The following is a 19,967-nucleotide window of genomic DNA, read 5'->3' as shown; positions in this document are numbered from 1 at the left end:
GGAACCAAGACCTCATGCCATAGCATCTCGAAATCTTTGTTACCATTGTTAGGGATGGTGGCTACTGATAGAGGTAGCCAGAGAGAAGCAGGTGGGGTGGGCAAAGAGAGAGGGAGCAGGCAAGCAGCGGTGGTTGTGGAGAGTAAGATGGCAGCACTACCACAGAGATAACTAGGAGTAAGAAGCTGGGTGGACAAGCAAGTAGGGAGCACTGCTTTCTCTTCCTTCCCAAGCTGTCTCTCTTCCCCCTCTAGCCTGAGAGATGGCAGTGCAGCAGCCTGGAGGACAAGGATATGGCAACACCCATGCTGCTGTTTTCTTCTTGCCCTTGCTCCCTTGTTGGGGAGAGAAGGTGATGAAGTGGCAGACACAGTAACCAGGAGGAGGGGAAGTCTGTGACAGCTCTTCTTCTCCCTCCAGCAAGTTCCTTGGTAGATGTGACAGTGGAAAGGGAGGAGACAGTAAGCGGGATGAGTGAGTCAGACATACAAAGGAAGCATTGTTTCTAGTGAGCAGGCCAGCAGGTGTGGCAGCAACTGCTGAAGAAGGGAAGGAAGGAGGAGGTGGTAGGGAGAGTAATAGAGGTGCTACTGCCAGGTGAGCCCAGGAGGAGGTGGCAGCAACAGGGGAAATGAAAAGTAAGAAAAAGTAAAAAGATGGAAGGGAGAGAAAGGACTGGTAGTGGGGTGCAGGGGAAGTGGGAAGAAAAGATTCTATTTCCCCTCTGTGAGTCTCGTGGGCCCCCGCTGCTCAGTTTCTAATTTTTAAATAATGCTTTCCAAAAGTGAATGAGATTCAGTCCAAAAAAGGCACTAAACACATCTGCTATGGACATGGGAGCCAGAAGAATAAGAATAGCCATTTAACCACTTGAAGAAGCTGGTCTAAATTCAGGGTATGAATGAAGTTTACTTTCTCTTCGACCCTGTGTAGGTGGCTTAGGACCTAGAGTGGGCTGTGGAATCCTGTATCGCCTTCCTCCACCTCTTTCTCATTATGTACACATTTTGGCTGCTTCCTTCTTCCCCAAGTATACGTTATGTATAGTTCCTCTTTCTCACTAAGACACAAGGCAGAGCTGTGTTCAAGTTATGTTAAATAATTTCCAATCTCGATTGAAGTGAACCTTGGAACATTCCTACACAAAGTGGGCAGTATCCTTCTACTTAATGTGTTGAAGAGGTGTTCTTTTACTACATTTACCATCGCTGCATCTCTGAAAAAAGCTGTTGGTGTGCTGAAGTGCATCTCTGAAAAAAGCTGTTGGTGTGCTGAAGTGAGGACGCAAAAGAGGATGAAATCGCCCCCTCCCCTCAATGGAGCTGCATATATGAAACAGGAAGGAGAAGTTTTTCAACTCCTTGCATCTGAAGCAACTGAAGTCCCATGAACCCAGGACTGATCCCTTCAAGGGTCAGAAAGAGCCACAGCAATGGAGAGGGATATGAGAAAATTCAGTGATTCTTCTGCACTCAGGTAGTAGGATGCTGCCCATTAAATCCATCTTTGGGGGCAGTGGGTACACATGATTCTGCTCTTTTGGTTTGCCAGTTATGGGAAGAAACTTTTTTTTCCCCTAGCACTAATTTAGCCTTCCAAGGGAGGGACACCAAAGTGTTTTTTTATATCAATCTGTTATCAGGATATTCTCTGCCCCCTACCCCGAATAACAGCTATTTTTACATGAATGGCCTTAATGTGTCCTTACAAGAGTTGTTTTTGTGAAGGACACAGAACTGAAGATACACACCGATGTCGGACCTGCATCTCTATTTTTGAAGAAAAATGGGCCTACCTTCACAGCTTCACTTAGGGTTTGGTTTTTGTCTGCTTCTTCACTGGAATGCAATTCCAGTTTGTACTGCAACTCCTGGAGCTGTTGTGCCTGCTCGTTCAAAAGCATTTGTGCCTGCTGCTCCCGAAGTAATGCATTATTCAGCTCTTCGCATGCACTTTCAAACCTCTCGTGGGTGATCAATTTCTGATAAAGGAAATAAATTGTGTTCTGTCATGGAATTGCGGCATTGTTTATATACACTTGACTTTCAGGATCTCACTTGCCAATATGCAACATTCTAATGCAAAAGTTTTTTAAAACACTCAATATATCTGCCCAAGGGGCTTTCTTTTCTAAGTCAAGACCATTAAACAATGCTAATGCCAGTTGATTTTTATTCACTCCAACTTCCTCAAAAACCTAGAGCAAATGATGACTTTAAAAAAAAGTTCTTTCACATTATTAGCGATTTCTGAACAAAGAAATCGTTTTTTACAAAAAGACTTAAATTTGAGCAGAGGTACCCAAGTGTTCTTGTGTTTAAGCACAGACCTATATAACCAAGAAGCACTACATGTAATATGTCACATGTTTCAGTGGGAAAAATGAGAAGCAAACCTACTGAACTTATCTATCCAGTTTTGTTGCTAAAGACAGCCAAACCAACTGAAGCTGGTAAAGCTAATTACTAGGCTGGTTAATTAAAAACAGCTAATGCCAGAAGCACAAAAGTTTAACAGGAACAAGAGCCAAGCTCCAGGGTGAAGTTCCAAAACACTGATTTTTTTAAACTCCATTTGCTGACAGGAGGCTTCACATAGTTGTGCCTGTACTGACCGTGGATAAAAATGAATTTTAAAAGTCAGCCATGTCAGAAATGAATACATGAAGGGGACATTATACAGACTGGAGGAAGGCAACTGATATGCTACATTTTTATATTTCTTTCTCACTCCTCTCTCCCAAATCTTTTTTTTTCATTGAGAAATGAGACTGTTTGCTGCAAGGAGAGATAAGTGGTCATTTTCTCAGCTAAGGTACTGACGGCATTAAACTGTGAACCTATAGACTTCTGAGGAAGTGGTAGACCACTAAGGTGCGAAGGGGTTTCTTCACACACTACAGAATTCCAACACGGAAAGCACAGAACACCACACCTGATCCTTGCCCAAGTGGGCCTCTTGATATATACATACATGCCAGGAATCCATGGATGGCCCATTTGCCTGCTGCTTTTACAACATACAGCAAAACAACCCCACCTGTAATATTTGTTACACATGATGACCTACATTAGAATTCCACATTAAGTCAAACATGGCAGTGCCTTCTGTGTAGGAACTTTGTGATGTGTGAAGCAGCCCTGACTTAGTTCAAGAATATGTCACTAGGAGTGTGGCTGGAAAGGAATTCAAACAGGTATACACAAATCATATGGTGCAAAAGATGTTAATGCACAATATGTTTGAGCTCTGGATTTCTCCGGGGAGAGGCGGGGAGAGAACTACCATTGCTGAAGATCAAACATCATTATTTATTCAATATATTTATGCCGCAATATAAAAAACTAAACATACTGAAGGAGCCACTTCTTCCTTTTTTAGTGTGTCTGATTCACAGCTGGATGACATTTACAAGACACAGTTATTTGTGCGGAGATGGGGGTGGAGAAGAACATTATAATACATTGACTTTGTTACTTAATTTTCTAAGGAATACTGGATCTAAACGGAGTAAAAGGAAATCTCTCCTTTAGACCAGGTTCTATATTTTTTTTCTAAATAAATTATACTTACAGATTGCTTAAATGCATTTAATTGCTCTTGCAGGCTCTGGGCTTTGTCAGCCTCTCTCTTCATCTCATTCAAATTCCGTTTGAATTCTGTGAGCTCTAAGCGCAGTGACCGCCGTTCCACTTCTGCTGTATGCAGCCTTTGTGTAAATTCAAATATTTGCTTCTGCAAGAATGCAATACTTTTCTGGTAGTAAAAGGGAAACAATGTTGTTAGCTATAAAATGTGCTGATTAGTCAATAAATCAATAGCATTTAACGCCTGGGCAAATTAAAAGGAAGCTTCCTTGCTGGATTCACACACAAAAATGAAGTGTTCTAAATCCTCTCCTGCATTTTGCTAGAAAATAGAGAGAGAGAAGACACTGGAGCAAGGGAACAGAAAGAAAGGCGAATTATAGAGAATTATAGATATAAAGATACAGACAAAGTATTTTTCATCAGCACTCAGTGAGATAATTTCAGTATTTTTAGAATTAACATCATGTATAGAAGTATTTTAGACTATAATTTGTCTCGAGGGCCAACTAATAAGTTAAATGAAGAATCAGTAGTAGTACTATAAAAGTTAGCTTTGTTTTAAATATTGTGACTCTCAAATTTTCTAATTTCGCTCATCAGCATAATAATTTGAAGAGTTCTACAAAAAGAACATTTTTAAAAAATTGAAAGCGTATTCAGCATATACAATACCTATTGTATGTTAATGACATTCATACAAACCGTAATAGGGACTCTGTCATTTATGCCTGCTTTAAGGGCTTGTGCATTTATTTTATGCAGCCCACGAGCCAGTCTCTGAACTAATGAGTCTTTCTCTACGTAGGTAATGCTCCTGCTGCTGTCTGCCGGGGCAACTTCCATCATTACGCAAAGTTTGTCCATGAGTTTTGAAAAAGAATTCCTTGCCGCGCTTACAAGTAAATGTCCGGAAAGCCAGGAATTGAGATCTTTAGAAGAAAAAAAAGTAGAAAAAATCCATAAATCAAGTGTTTGTGTGTGCTTGATATGAATATCATAAATATGAATATTTGATGCTAAAAACATAGAAAAGAATGGTCCAGACATCTTCTCATATACAGCAGGCCAAGAAACAATATGGAAATAACCTAAGGTTATTATTACTAAGAAAAGGCCTTATTTAATCAGAAGTTAGTGATGCTTAAAACTTAGCTATGATCATGCAAGGGACATGAAAGTCTCCCCTGAACCTACAGTGAAAACCAACTGAACCTGTGAAGTTTCAAGTAACGTACTATAGATCCTTAGTGCAGAATATCTTTCACAGAACTGTTTTGGAAGTTGGGAAAGATCTGTTGTAACTTTCTTCATGATCCTGTTATGGATGTTTTTAAAGAACCTAATGCTTGGATCCTATACCTTGCTTCCTCTGTACACTGCAATCCTCCACTGAGGAGACTGCACTTCACTGTGAAACACAATTCTCCAACACTAAGCAGTTCTGGTCATGGAAGGCTAGTGTCTTTCAATGAGCAGAGAAGCAGATAGTGCCAGAGAGTAGGGTGAGATGCACAAATGAAATAAAAGGTAGGATCCAAGCCTAAGGCATTATGTGAACAGACATGCAATTGAACTCCATGTGTCCAAGCCAGAACGTGGAGTTTGTTAAACAAGTATTTTCAAAGGGGCAATTCTGTTGGCTGGAAGGGTACCCCCACATCCCTCCCTCCCTCCCTCCCTCCCTCTCTCTCTCTCTCACACACACACACACAAAATTAACTCCACTTCAATGTCCCCAAAATTGCATGTGATGACAGCCGCTGGTTGGCTCAGGAGAAATAATGGTTTTTTTCTTGTCTTCTAATGCTGCATTTTTTTTCATTCATTAATCTACAGGTTGTAATATATGACAACAAAGACCTGTTGGACTAAAAAAATGTTTATAAGTATCAGTGAATGTGCTACAAAAGCAGAAGGTAAGTCGTTGCTACAAATTTAAAACCTTTTCCCTTTCTTTCCTGACAGCTTAGACATCTAAATCATTTGCTGCTTAAAACTACTGAGGCTTGGTACCTTAATGCCATACTATTTATATTCCTAGACAAGAGAATATAATTTACCTTATTCCAAGGCAATTAAAATTTTACAACTACAATTACTTATTTCCCCATAGGATTTTGATAATCATCCTTCTCATATAATGGACTTAAGGCCCCAGCACACCCAACATGTTCTGCTTACTGCTAGATTCATCAGGTCTGTAATTAATAATTGTGTTTAATGTTGATAAATAAAATTGTCAGTGCTCCTTCTACTAATTGGTATTCCAGATAACAGTTAATAGGTTTATTTATGCCTTAATAAAAGTCTTGTAATTTAGTTTTCCCTCTGCAAGTCAGGTCTTAATCTGTCATTACTTGTCTTATGATACTATCAGGGTAAGATGACAACCATAGCGGAGCTTATTTACATTCAGGAGAATACAAGATCTCCTGTTGCAGGACAGAATTAAAATATTTGTTCAGAAAGTTTAAAGAAGAAAAGCTATCAAGGAAGTGTTTTTTTTAAAAGAATGCCATCTTTCTTCCCCCATTGGTAAGAATAACCAAAAAAGTTTCAGACAAACAGGAATATAGCTCCTAGAAAATTCTTTCCATCTGGCATGGCACTAAAGGATTATCTAAACGTTTAGAAACGATCTAAACTAAATACAGTAAAAGTCTATTTTAGGATGCAACTAATCAAAATAGTTTTTGCAAAACAAGAAGATCAGTGCATTTTACTAGTTTTTATTTTATTTATATGTAGACCTTGCATATGGAGAATAGTCTGTCCGGATTTCACTTTAGGTTGGCTGAGATCCAAAGAGCTACTTTAGGTGTACCCGAGGGCTTGGGCATGTCCACTTGTGGGTTTTAAAAAAAAACTCTTCAAAGAGCAGAACCAATGTGCCTTATTACAACTGGATTTTAATAGTTTCCTTAGTTTCAAACATTATTTGTGACATGGCACAGGGAAAGGCTGCATTTTGAGGAAAACTAAGAGAAAAATCCCACTGGAGCTGCACAAGAGTTCTTTGGATCTTAGTCATTATGTGGAATCAGAGGTTCTTTTCCTTTTTTCTTTTTCAAGCTAGCCAATGAAACATAACCATGTTTTTAGTTCTGTTTTAACCTAATTATTTGCCAAGATAATCTTATCAACATTCCAGGTGTTCCTGGTATCAGAAGATTTGACAGAATACATTGTAGTCCCAGGTAACTGTCATTCCAATTTAAAATAAGAAGCCTGAAGTTTATATTTATATGTATATGAAAATATACCCATACTTTCCAATTCAATATTGTACAAGTCTTGTTTTTAAAGAACTACCACAGAGATCTTATAAAAAAAACCCTAAAGGATGGAGAAAGCACACTGTTTCTAAAAGCAAAGCATCACCTCTGGTTAATTTTTAATGAATAATGGTTTTGACTAAAACAAAGAAATGTGTGGCTTAGAATCATTCACTGCTTTGAAAGGTGAAATGAGAATACAATGCAATTCCATAAGGTACTGTATTCGGCTGTATCTATAACCAGAGGGAAAAGAATATATACACTTTAAGTACCTGGCCACAGACTATCAAGGAATTACAGTAAAAGCACTAAATAATTTATACTGTGATGCATGTGAGAAATGTCTTACACAAATACACTTATAGTACAAAGAGCAACCAAGTCTTTATTAAACAAATGAAGCAAAAGCCAATGAAAAGTGACAAACATTACTCTAGTGACAAGGGGAAGATGGTCTCTGTTTTGGTTTTTTGCCTTTTGTTTTTAAGAGAAACAGCACAAGGAAAAAGGACTGATCTCCTTATTAATGCTTAAGTGTCAAAAAGTTCATGCTGAGCTTTGGAAACTCAGTTTAAACTGCAACTGATCACAATCAGTCTGTTCAAGTAACTAGTGCTTAGAAAAATACCTGGTCTGCATTTGAACATAAATACCACGGTGTGGGTCCAAAGTACTATGTTATATGTAGCCAAGTGATTGCAGTGGGCTTTTGTAAAAAAAATTGTTTTGCAGAGCTGGCTTAATACCGACTCAGAACCACAGGGATCAGACATGGGAGTCAGCTGTTCAAGGAACATGTCAGAAATTCCCTTGATATGCATAGAACTAGTTGTGTTATTCTTAAGATCCTGGCCTACTGAGCAAAAGTTAAGTTGAAAACATTCAGTACTGTCAACCATGGGGGGGGGGGAATATTAAACACCAGCATATGATTCTGGAGCTGTGCCACACCAACTCCTGGATAATGTCCTTGGCTTAAGATATTAAAAGCAGTAACACTGGAATCAACTGGGTAGGTAATGACAAATTGCATACATATCTACAGACTAAACTAGAAGTACATCCTGGTCAAAGTATAGCCAATATGCCAGGGAAACTGGGGATTTGCATTGAAGACTTGATGCCTTGCACAGGAATATTTGGACTGGACAGTGTCATATTCCTAAGAATGTACAACCAAGACCATGTCCAGTCACCTGTCACATACTGAAGATACCATTGGGGAGCTGGTTGACAGAATAGACCAGCTGGTCAGAGTGAGCTCTATGAAAAATTAGCATATATTATGTGTCTGGTGATCTCCATGAGATGCCACTCAATTGTGTGCATGTGAACTTGGCACAACCTAGCAAATTTTCGCTGAATACTTGTGTGATAGACAGGACTGGTTCCGCCAATGGGAGTGGGTGGAATGCTGAACTAATGAGATTTAGTGTCTGTTGGAGGGAAAGAGGACTCTGAGGGAGCTGCTGACAAAGAAGGGTTTTGACTGCTGAGAGGCAGCAGAGATTGCTAGTTGATTACAAACCTCTTTTGTTACACTGAAATATTCTCTAACTCCAATTTGTTTATTAGTTTAGAATCCGTTCACTGCTGTTTCATCTTGTAAATAAAGTTTGTTTGTTTTGTTTAACCCTGGCTGGCTTGAAATCACTGGCTGGGGGAAAATATCTCACACACACAAACACTCTGGTTACGTATAACAGGCCTAGTTTAAATGGTGGTAGCATAGAGAGAAAGTAACCTCTGAGTTCACTTTTCCACAATAGCCCTGGGCTGAGTGAGGGGAGGCAAACACAGGGAACAGGCTACCTATCTGATGGAGCCTCTGGAAGAGGAGAGAGGGGACCCTGTGAGGATTTGGGTCAGGGCTCTTTGCCTGCTATAGTGGAGACTAGACAGATGGCATGTGGTGGTGGTGACCCAGCCTTTACCTGCCTGGGAAGCACCAAACCTGTGAAAGGCTTAGGGTGGGTGATAGCATGTGGAAGGCTGAGAGAGTTGTCCACCATAACTTGGATGCCAGGAACTTCATTGATTTATGCCTCATATGCCGTCTACCTAAGTCTTAATTGCAGGTAATAGTACTTTGCCAAGGACTGGATTCATGACTGCTACACAGATAAACTGCTCCATTTCTCTAAAATCTTAAACACTTCTGAATCCAACTGTAGTAATTCTCTTTTTCTAATCTCCAATCCCACCTTAAGTGAATTAAAAATGGGAACATCAACAGCAATTCAACTTTTTAGCCGAGACCATTCAGTGCCTTAGCAGAAATGGCCACCTAGTTTTGTATCATAATTTCCTGGTTCAGCCTAATCTGCAATATTTGCAACTGAAATTTGACCTTTTTGCTGGCAAGTGTGGAGCAGGAAGGAAAATACTTCTCTAACTCTCACTTTCCTTATTGGAGTTTTCTATTGCGATCCATGACTATTAGAAACCAGAAAGGTCCACAGGATGCTGCATAAGAAGGTGCATGTTTATCCAACCTTTCTCAGCTGCAATCAAAGCAATGCAGAAGAGACTTTGCATGGCCTCAGGTTGGAAAGCAAACACACTGACTGCTGTGATTTATAGATTAACAGTCAGCAATAATTTGCTCTACTCACCATATGTTCAAAAGCAATAGTGGCATGGTTCCCACACAGTAACAAACAGAATGCCAAATGAGCCTTGAAAACCCTTGCTCTCAGGCACTCCTTCCCCTTTTTCCTCATGCGCAACTCATGTATTTCCTCTTCTGCACAAAAACATGGTTTGTAATGACATCCAAACCACAAACTTTGGTTTGTCATCTTGTCTCCAAGACGAAAACATTGTTTGGAATCTTGGTTTGGAGAAGAAAAAAAAGAACAAATCTCTATTATGATGGCAGGGGGGAGGGGAGGTTCTTACTCCAAGATCTTTAGTTCCTCTGATATGCCACCACCACCCAAACTGAAACAGGCTTGACCCTTCATCAATTGTTTGGGAAGGTGGTGAGCCTCTGTGCACGTGCAGAGCGGCTGAGCAGAAGGCTTGTAGGAGAAGTTTGGACACAACTTGACTTAATCAAAAAATGACCTTTACTGTACTAAAGTAGACTATAAAATACTTAGAGCACAAGAATATATATAGAAGGAGCAATGCCCAAGGCTACAGATAATATAAGAAAGAAAACCAAAAGTCTAAGATCTACCTGTCCTTTTAGAGTTCCCAAATAGTATCTGAGACACCTCTTGCCAGGATGGGTGTCCTGCACTTGGGAAGGTGAAGGCAAGCCCACCCTTAGGACCCTCAGTTCTCCATCCCAATGAACCACACAACACAATAGGTTACAAAGCCTCTTTTGTATCCTCTTTCCCAAGGGGGGGGAAGTTCCCTCCCTTAAAACCAGTCTCTCCCAAACTCCATGGTGAGCAGGCCCCTTGTCATGTCAGTCATGTTTCTCATGCCTTTGGTTTTACAATGGTACCCAAAGGCTAAAACAACATCTCTTGACCCATCCTAGAATGTCAGTTAGAGCAATTGGCATTTATTCTCCTGTCCTCTCTGCTTTCCCAGAGCTGGATTTGGAAAGGTGAATCACAGGGCAGTTTGATGTAAAAGGCCTGCAGGTTTATGCCCTCATTGTGACAACCGCTGTTTGTACTTTGCACTAAACTAACTATGATTTGCTGTTAAAGTGATTAATAATAACATTCGATTTATATACTGCCCTTCAGAACAACTTAATGCCCACTCAGAGTGGTTTACAAAGTATGTCATTATTATCCCCACAACAAACACCCTGTGAGGTGGGTGGGGCTGAGAGAGCTCCAGAGAACTGTGACTAGCCCAAGGTCACCCAGCTGGCTTCAAGTGGAGGAGTGGGGAATCAAACCCGGCTCTCCAGATTAGAGTCCCGCGCTCTTGACCACTACACCAAACTGAACTGTATATGGAGGGAGCAGACCAGGGCCCTCTCAAAAAGGCGAGTGCATACAAGGATCTTCAAGGCTTGTTCCCATAACATGCTTGTCAAACATGCTAACCATGCCAGAGGATGCCTGAGACAAGACCAAACTTCTCGGAGAAAACTCTGAAACATTACCTGATTTGCTAACAACTTCTTGAAGCTCCACCATAGAACTGAGGACTGAAGCAAGGAGGTCACGACTAGTAAACCAATTCAAAGCTTGAAGAGAATAGTTATGTTCCTTTTCTTGCCCTATAATACAAAAAAAGGTTTTTTTTAAGTAGCATGCTACAGAAGTAGGTTTTAAAAACACTTCTCATAAAAGTTATTGTGAGCATTTTGAAACAGATTTGGAACCTTAACTCAATGGATACAACAGATGAGAACTAAGAATTATTGGGAAATATTTTCAATTGTGTTAATGAGCACTTTAAATGTCTTAGTGACCAAAAAAGGCAAATAATTTTCTATTTTCCACCATCATCTCTTTGGAAGCATTCCAATATGAGTTAATGCATTTTTGTCTTTTATGAGCAGCAAGCTCATAAGCATATGTCATTTATTTCAGCAGTGGAATCCATGTCAGAAACTGGGCTATCTCATACCCAAGGTATTCCTGCAAGTACCAGGAATCCACTTTTTTAAAAAAAAAGTTATAGCAGGAATTTCTCAGAATTATTGTAACTTTTCCATGGATTCCACGCAAAGAATTAAAAATCAAGGGCAGCCTGCAATTCAGCTACCTGAAATATAAGAATACTTGGTATTTACATATTGTATTTCATGTATTTAAGCCATTATCAAAAACTCTCAGTAATACTTGTAGAGTCTATAAAAGAAACGAGCATTTTTTGCAAATTGTGGGTGCAAGGGAAACTAGTTTGTATTCACCATCATCCGTGTAAATGCAAATGTGATGCCGTATCAGTCAAAGTATGGAAGGGAGGGTGAATTTGCACTGAGGAAGGGAGGGTGATGTGCCTGTGCACTCCCCAATTCCTAAGCATGGTTACATCTGTACCAGCCTAGAACAATTCAGATTCAGTTAACCAAAGATTCAAATAATGGGTGCGCCTGTGCATTTAATACCACTGTTTTACCAGCAGTTTTACCAGCAGTTTTAATAATCCACTAAATTCGATTTAACAGCTCAAACATTCCCCCCCTCAAATAGCAAAGCCAATGCCCCCCCCCATTGCCTTGGCATAATATAATTGTTATTTAAGTACTGAAAGTGCAGCCTGACACAAAACATATTAATCATTTGCTGATTATCTTACTTGACAGATTTTGTGCATCTGGTGAATCTCCTATGCAGACCAAAATTCCTATGCCTTCTCTAAAGCCATCCACCCAGGAGAACAGGGCACTGCATGACTGGGCCAACATTTGAAGCCTATTGGCTGCCAGCACCGCAATGACACTTTTACGGAAGAGATGTATCAGGCCTCTATAATGTCTTTTCTTCTTCACCTTGTCCTCACACTGCTTTTCTTCTGTATCAGCCAATGCACTGGCCAAGGTCCTAATCTCATGCTTCAAAATTTCATAGGTGTTGAACTGATCCTGAAGAAAGTCCCTTTGGGTGGATAAGGCACAGGACCGGCTATAGAGAGGATACAAGGCACCAGTCAACAGGGCACAAGCTGCCAGCAAAGCAGTATGCTCGTTTTGAGTTTCCGTCAACACATTTTTCAAGCGCGAATTTTCGAGGAGCAACTGCTCCTGTACTTTTTCAGCAGCAGCGAATTTTTCTTTTGTTTTTTCTGCTATTTCTTGATATTTCTGCAATAGGGAAAAATTAAAATACAGAATGAACTACCAATCCCAATCTCCAACAATTGACATTAAACAATAAACAATTTTGTTAACCTATTGGTGAATCCTCCCAATCAAGCCCTGTTACTTATAATGACTAAAAGTACTTCCTCACTCGATAACCAACCCTCTCCAACCACTGCAGAGGCTGATTCAAAAAACAGTAAAATGGAAATGGCTCTCAAATAGAATTCCTTCATTTCCTTGCCCAGTTACACAAAGATCAAGATGAGCATCACTGAAAAGATTCTGGTGCCTTTTAACAGAATTCGAGAAGAGCTGTTTTTCTGTGGGTTCATCCCCACAGTACAGCTATGATATGCAAAAAGACCAGCATCATGCATTCCTATCTTCCAGTCATCACCCAGCCAGAAGTGTGGGAGATGGCTTTATGAGGAAACACCAATGCCATTGACCTCACTCACATGGCAGCAGGTTTGCAAACAAGACAGGAGCATCATTGGATATACCACAGCCTACAGAAAAGCAATACACAGAAAAGTGGAGATGGAAGGTAGAAGCTGCATCAAGTAGAGGGTTAACTGGCACTGAACGTAAAAAGCTATTTATGGGGTAGGGACAAGGGCTAAGTAGCCAGGTAGGGATGTGGAAACTAAAGCGAGTTGACTAGGAGTTGGGACTCAGGGAGACAGCTAGCAATAATGGTGCAAACTCTGCAAAAGCAACTTATACATGGGCCTTGAGTATAAGGCAGCAAACCCTTCTGATGCTGCCATGTTTAGAGAAGAAGGTAACACTCCTTGCTGCTTGGTTCAGCATTCCCTGAGCTGTGGAATGGGAAAGAGCTCAAGCCAATTCCTCAAGGAAGTCTGATCCTTGGCAAGCCCCAACCAGACACTCAAAGTTCCTGACACATGTCCAGAGATCAAAGAAATGCCAACACATGACACAACCTCTTACAGCTTTAAGTCACCAGGGACAAAAGTGAAAGCCTAGTAGGTTGTGTAAGCATTTATTTGATCTCCATACATGTGCCAAGCACTGTCCAAGTCTCTAGCAGCAAAATCAAGACACTGCCCCCTTCACCGAAATAACTGAAATTATCTGGGCCCAAACGACACATGGTTGTATTATTAATGTTCTACTTATGCACCTAATATTGTTGAGGCCTCATTCTGCAGAATAATTAACACAGTGGCTAATAGAGGTCAATAGTTCAGTAAACCTTAATCGTTTCATCCACAAGCAAAAGGGAGGGAGGAGGACCAAGATTCAGAAAGAACAATTATGGAAGTTTACAGTGCAGAGGACACATGGCTGGGATAAGTTAAGTTTGGCAAAAGAGAATAGTAAACCAGGGAAAACTGGAGAGACAGAAATAGATAGGCAGCAGCTGGGAAGAGGAGAATAAAGGTGATCTTTTAATTACTTTGTAAATCAACCCCCTGCTTATATATTCACAGATTAATTATGTCTCAGGCAGAATTGTATTTTCAAGAGAACACTCTTTGTTTTATTTGATCAATCACTTATTGTTTTAATTTTCACATACATAAAACCTGCAACTCCAAGAAGCTCTAAAATGAACATACAAAAAAGTAAAAAGTGGTGAAGTACGTCAACTAATTTAATGATTAAAGATACCTCATGATTCATAGCATATAAATAAGTTTTTAAGAGTGCAATCATTTTTAAAAAGCAAAATGGATAATTTCCTTCCAAGTTGCAACATGGGTGGTGCCCTCACTTATCTACTTTGTTACATCAATATATGTCTCAGCACAGACATCTAAGCTACTGGAAAGCATTAAGTTCTATCACACACCCTTCAGAGTTTTGAGAAATATTCACCCAAAACAGTCTGGATCAGCTCTTTCCATACCATTCAATGCTCCATACCCAACATAGCTATCCCCATCATAATCATGGGGGAAAATGCTGTAGGATGATAGGAAGCCTTTGAGAAAGTCTAACATCAGAAATAGTTACATATTTTCTTTATATGGGGAAATATTTTAATTGTGGGGAATTTATTCCTCAGCTGCTATAACATAACACTCTTCCATTCCATTCAGCAGCAATAATCTGCACATGACAGGATAGGAACAAGGACAAAGTTAAACAGAAAGAACAACTAATTCTTCCTCCCCATCATTTAGGAAGTCATGGCAGTGGAGAGGCCGATTTAAAAACCCTGGCTTGAGCACACACAGGGCCCCTCGTTTATGTAAAAAGATTTTGAGAAAGAGGTCTCGGATATGTTTAAAATTCTACAGATGGCCCAACTGAAGAAGATATAACTGAACCACATCCACTTGCTATAAAATACAGAGCATTTTTTCATGCAGTCTTCAACCAAACGGACAATTCATGGTACGCTGCTATGAACTATCCAAATGTTTCTTTAAGCCACATGCAACTGCATGGTTCTCTTGCCCAGGAGTTAAGATCTCAATTAAGATCTCCTGACTGTCCCGTTGACCACCTGGTGGCTAGACGAGAGAGGGCCTTTTGGGTGGCAGCCCCCCTGATTATGGAACAACCTCCACAGGGAGGTGAGCCTGGCTACCTCTCTCTCAATTTTTCAAAGGCAGCTGGAGATGGTTTTATTTAGAACTGCATTTATTTAGTACTATTTATTGATAGTTTTAGGTAGCGTTTTACAATTGAGGTTTTTATGTATTCTTGTCTGTTTTAAGCTGCCTTGAGTGCCATAATTTAGAAAGCTGGCTAAAAATGTTTTAAGTAAATAACTAATAAATAAATGGTCCTAATGTGTAATAGCTAGATGTGTGTTTAGGCTTATGTGAGACCCTTCCCTTCAAGGCTCCCAGGTCCTGAGGCAGTTACAAATCATTCTGGGAGACGGAGGTCCCAGCTCCCATAAGGCGGAGTGAATGATAACTGCTAAGACAAGGATCCAATTCATTACTTACTATGCCTGTCAGTTGCGTTCCAAGGAGTTCAGGACAGTGTTTATGAATCTTTAACCTTTACTACTCACAACACCTTTATGTTGGGCTAAGAAACAGAGATGACTGACTCATTTCCGAGGCTGGATTTGAACCCAGGTTTCTCAAATCCAAACCCAGCATTCTAGTTGGTATACCACATGCTACAACTCCTTTGAAAAGTCAGGCTAACAGAAAAAAGTTCCACTCTTTTACATAGCCAGATATTTAAGAAATCGCAGCTTTCAGAATTTTATTTATTTACATCATTTATGCCACACTTTCCTCCTTAATGTGAACTCAAAAGTGACTTAGAATATTCTCTCCTAGCCTGGAAGATACAGTTAGGATGACAGTATGCGACTGGCTCAAGGTCATCAAATAAGCTTCCACGGTAGTGTGGGGATTTGGACCCGAGTATTCCAGATCATAGTTTGACCTCTAACCACTATATGCTGCTAGAAGAAGAGTAAATACTTTGATAGTAATATTTTCGCCACAGTGTGATAGGGAAAGGCCTTCCAATGTATTACCACAGGTCAGAGGTTCTTTCCCAAGGAGAGTCCTTGCAAATTCTAATGCCACACCAGGGGAAAAGAACCATATGTGGCTTAATGTGAGAGCACAGTGACCCTCATCATTTAGGGATATGTCAGGTCTATGGATGACAGACTATGGCAAATAGACCCCTGTACCCTCACAGCAAGCACTCTATGATCTTGGTTGAAAAGGCTTTATTCAGGAATGAAATCATGTTCATAGATATGTCCACAGGTTGATCAGAAGTTGACAGGAATGGTAAAATCTGTAAAAACTATAGTTCATATAGGTCCCAAGCACTCCCCCCCCCACTAGGAAAACATAACTTTTGGCACGAAGCGGTCCTGAGAACTCCCTAAATAGTTTACATGCTTTGCTTGGCATGAGAGAGGCAATAGATTAAGAATGAATCACGGTATTCTTCTTCCCCCTGAGAACTAGCAGGTTTACAAGGTCAGAGACGCTGAGGTTCAAAGCACAAGAGATAAGACACTTTGGATACAGCAGGCCTGTGAATACAAGGCAAGTTATGGCATCAGCAACATGACATCAGGACATAGCACAGAACAATGGTTCATAGTAACACATCAGCTGAAAATAATGGCATGGATGGGTGACAGACATGACAATAAGCAAGTCACACTGCATAAGGGATTAAATTATCATCCATCCTGTAGAAGTAAGATCATCTTCAGAAATATAGCCAGAATTACTTCTCTTACTACAAGATTCTAACTGTTATTCCATTATGCAGAATATCAGTTTCCTTATTGTATTCCTTTGGACTTTTCCCTTTTAGCCTTCTCCTTGTGTTTCAATATATTACCGGCTTACTGTCAATGCTGGGCAGACCATCTGGTCTTCTTTGGGATGCACACTGATTTGTACAAGTATGTAAACACACTCCTCTCCTCTAAAGCCAGCCCCTCCCCCGGCCACACTCTGGAGAGTTGGATGGCAGGGATGTTCTTCTCTGGGATGCAAAGTTATTTTAACCAGTGGGCACCCCCCACCACCCATCCTCTCTAAAGCCCCCCCCCACACACACACACACAGATCTTGAGGACTTGGGTGGCTGGAAGAGGAAGGAGAGAAATAGCACCAGTGGAGAGAATGAGCACAATGGAGGCATGCAAAACAATCATTGTATCTACATGCCAAGCAGTCCCCCTCTCCCCTTTGTCCATGCTCTGGAGGCAATAGGCACCTCCCCAAACGCTTCCCCCCACCCTTGTACAGGCTGATGAAGGGAGTGTGCTGGTGACAGAACAGATCTGGGAGTTGGCACTTTAGGAAAAAGGGGGCAGGCAAGGTGCATTACATGCCTCATGCAAGCTGCAAAACGGAACATTTGCGAGAGGCAGCACAAGGTTGCTGCAGCAAAAGGCAGGGGAAGGGGCAGTCAAGGTGCCTTGTGGAAACATCCCTTGCCTTGTTCACCCCACGTGGACTCTGGAGTGGAATGCTTGCTGGGAGTCGAATAAAGCAGCCACATATGGCTAGATATGGGGGAAAGGAGGCCAGCGAGTAACTTCCTCCCAGAAGCCTAGCTACCATTGCTTGGATTCTAGAGGGGAGAGCTTGCTGGCAGCGATCCCTCAGGACAGCCTTATTTGGGATAACCGGTCTCCAGTGTCGTGACAAAGGGCCACGGATCTTTTCTGAACCCATTCCAATCCTTCTTAAGAAGCCATGTGGATCAAAAGGCCTATGGGAGGCTCCCCCCCCATTCATGCTTCCTCTACTTGCTGAATAAAGAGGGAGTGGAGGTTGATAGCTCCTTAAGTGCAGTTTCTCTGCCCCACCCCTGTTGCTGCCTGCCAAGGAACGCTCTGCCCGGCTGGCTGGCAGTCACTTCCTGCAGGCTGCAGCAAACCCTGTTTTGTCCACTAAATCTCTGAGGGTCTGAACAGCCTTGTTTCCTTCTGCAATAATCAGTAGTAACTATAGTTAGGAATTCTGGTTGCTGGGGGAACAAAGTTAACTTTGGTAAGCCACCTCCATTGGATTTCACAACTAACTAATCTCTGGTCACCATGTGACAGTGAAAGGAAAGAGAGCGCATACAGTTGACAGTTTAGTAGGTTCATGCCCATGACAGACAACTCCAACTTGTTTGTGACTTCTATAGCAAAGTAACATTAGAAACATCCCAAATAAATCAGTTGCACGTGGAAAAGAATTTGAATTTATGATACTTTCTACAATTCGTGTGGTTTACCTCCATCAGAGCTTTAAAATTTAAGCTCTCTTTTTTTAAAAAGCTGCTTTTAGTTCTTGAGCATTGACAGCTACTATTAAAAGAGACCAGGGAAAAAAATCAATCACACAAAATGAAGTAACAATGGACACAATCTTCAGAGTACTATATAATTTGGCTGCGGTTCTTAGTAACTGTGCCAGCACAGACCCTATTCAAAGAAGCACTTTATAAAGGAGGAAAAACATTCTTTGTAACAATTACTAAAAAGCAAATTTTTGAGAAAATTTTCTGATAAACATGACCAGGAAGGCATAAATGAAATGATTTTTTAAAATGGAGTGAAAATGTGCATGATATACAAACACCAAATCCTGTGTCTATATGCGTTTTTGTACAATGAACACAATATTTATTTATTTGTTTGTTTGTTTGTTTAATATTCCACCTTTTTCACGGAGCCTATGATCATCACCAGGAATATTCAATAAACAATACAATAGGGTATGCATTGCAGAAATATGAAAAGAAGCATAAATTCAAATGCAAGAATAAAGAAGCATAAATTACAGTACAGCAACACTGAGATTAAATATTGTTGAAAACATGACATATTAAACAACGAGAAAACTGCCCAGTAAAAGCATATCTACATCAACAGACAGTATGCAGTAGGACAGTCTACAGACCCTCCCAAAGCCTCTCTCGGAATCTTTTCCTTATGGTACAGCCTTATTGCCAATGTAAAAAAGCCCTCCTGCATAGTTTGCATAGTTTGCGGAAAGTCAAGAGAGTGGGGGCCTTCCTGACTTCCTCAAGCAGGCCATTCCATCAGATGGAGGCAGAGAAAGCATGTGTATGGGCAGGTATTGATTTTGGCCATGTGCATGGTGGTATCTGCAGAAGGCCTTGATCAGGTGAGTGAAGCTGCCATTGATAGGGGGAGAGATGGCTCTGAGGATATGAGGGATCAAGGCCATGAAGGACTTGATATGTGACAGCCAATACTTTAAATTGAGCCCAGTAACTGATGAGTAACCAATGGAGTGACTGCAGAATGGAAGTAATATTCATACTTCATGTAGCTCCTTACAATAATCAGGCTGTGGCATTCTGTATAATCTGGAGTCTCCAAACTAAATTTGAAAGAAGACCTACACAGAGGGTATTACAATAGTCTAGTCTCAGTGTTACCATGGCATGAATCCAGGCAGCCAGATTGGCTATGTCAATGTAGGAGGCCATCTGCCAGATTAGTATGAGTTGAGAGAAAGCGTTTTTTGCAGCTGCATTTACTTACTTCTCTAACAACAGTGCTGGATCCAGTATAACCCTTATGCTCTTAACCACACCTGCAAAAGTCAACTAAACCCCATTGAATGTGGGAAGCATAATGACCTTCAAGATCTCCGCCTTCCCAACTTGCATCACTCTCATCTACTTTGGGCTCCGTTTCAATTTGTGCCCTTTCATCCATTTGACCACAGCTGTTAGGCAATCAGTCAATATCTCTACTGAATCACTCAGGGATTTGGACAGCAAGATATAGAGCTAGATATCATCTGCATATTGATGACATCCAATTCCATCGCTTCAAATGATTTCTCCTAAAGATTTTATATAGAGGTTGAATAACATGGGGGAAGACTGTGCCATGTGGAACCCAGTAAGATAATTTCCACGTTG

The 19,967-nt window shown here is 40.7% G+C and overlaps 1 protein-coding gene across 2 annotated transcripts in view; it reads right to left on the bottom strand.

Moving 5' to 3' along the window:
* Nucleotides 1-19,967, bottom strand: part of CCDC171 (coiled-coil domain containing 171) — a 249,297-nt gene that overhangs the window by 124,813 nt on the left and 104,517 nt on the right. For both annotated transcript variants that reach the window (XM_054986128.1, XM_054986129.1), the window contains exons 15-19: nucleotides 12,092-12,596; nucleotides 10,947-11,063; nucleotides 4,293-4,519; nucleotides 3,574-3,756; nucleotides 1,796-1,981 (exon numbers count right to left, since the gene is read on the bottom strand). In XM_054986128.1, the coding sequence (XP_054842103.1) occupies nucleotides 1,796-1,981; nucleotides 3,574-3,756; nucleotides 4,293-4,519; nucleotides 10,947-11,063; nucleotides 12,092-12,596 (1,218 nt within the window). The remainder of the gene's footprint in view (nucleotides 1-1,795; nucleotides 1,982-3,573; nucleotides 3,757-4,292; nucleotides 4,520-10,946; nucleotides 11,064-12,091; nucleotides 12,597-19,967) is intronic.

The sequence above is a fragment of the Eublepharis macularius genome, chromosome 8 (genome assembly GCF_028583425.1).
Source record: "Eublepharis macularius isolate TG4126 chromosome 8, MPM_Emac_v1.0, whole genome shotgun sequence".
NCBI lineage: Eukaryota > Metazoa > Chordata > Lepidosauria > Squamata > Eublepharidae > Eublepharis > Eublepharis macularius.
The sequence above is the reverse complement of the archived record's forward strand: the minus strand, read 5'-3'. Positions and strand labels throughout refer to the sequence as shown.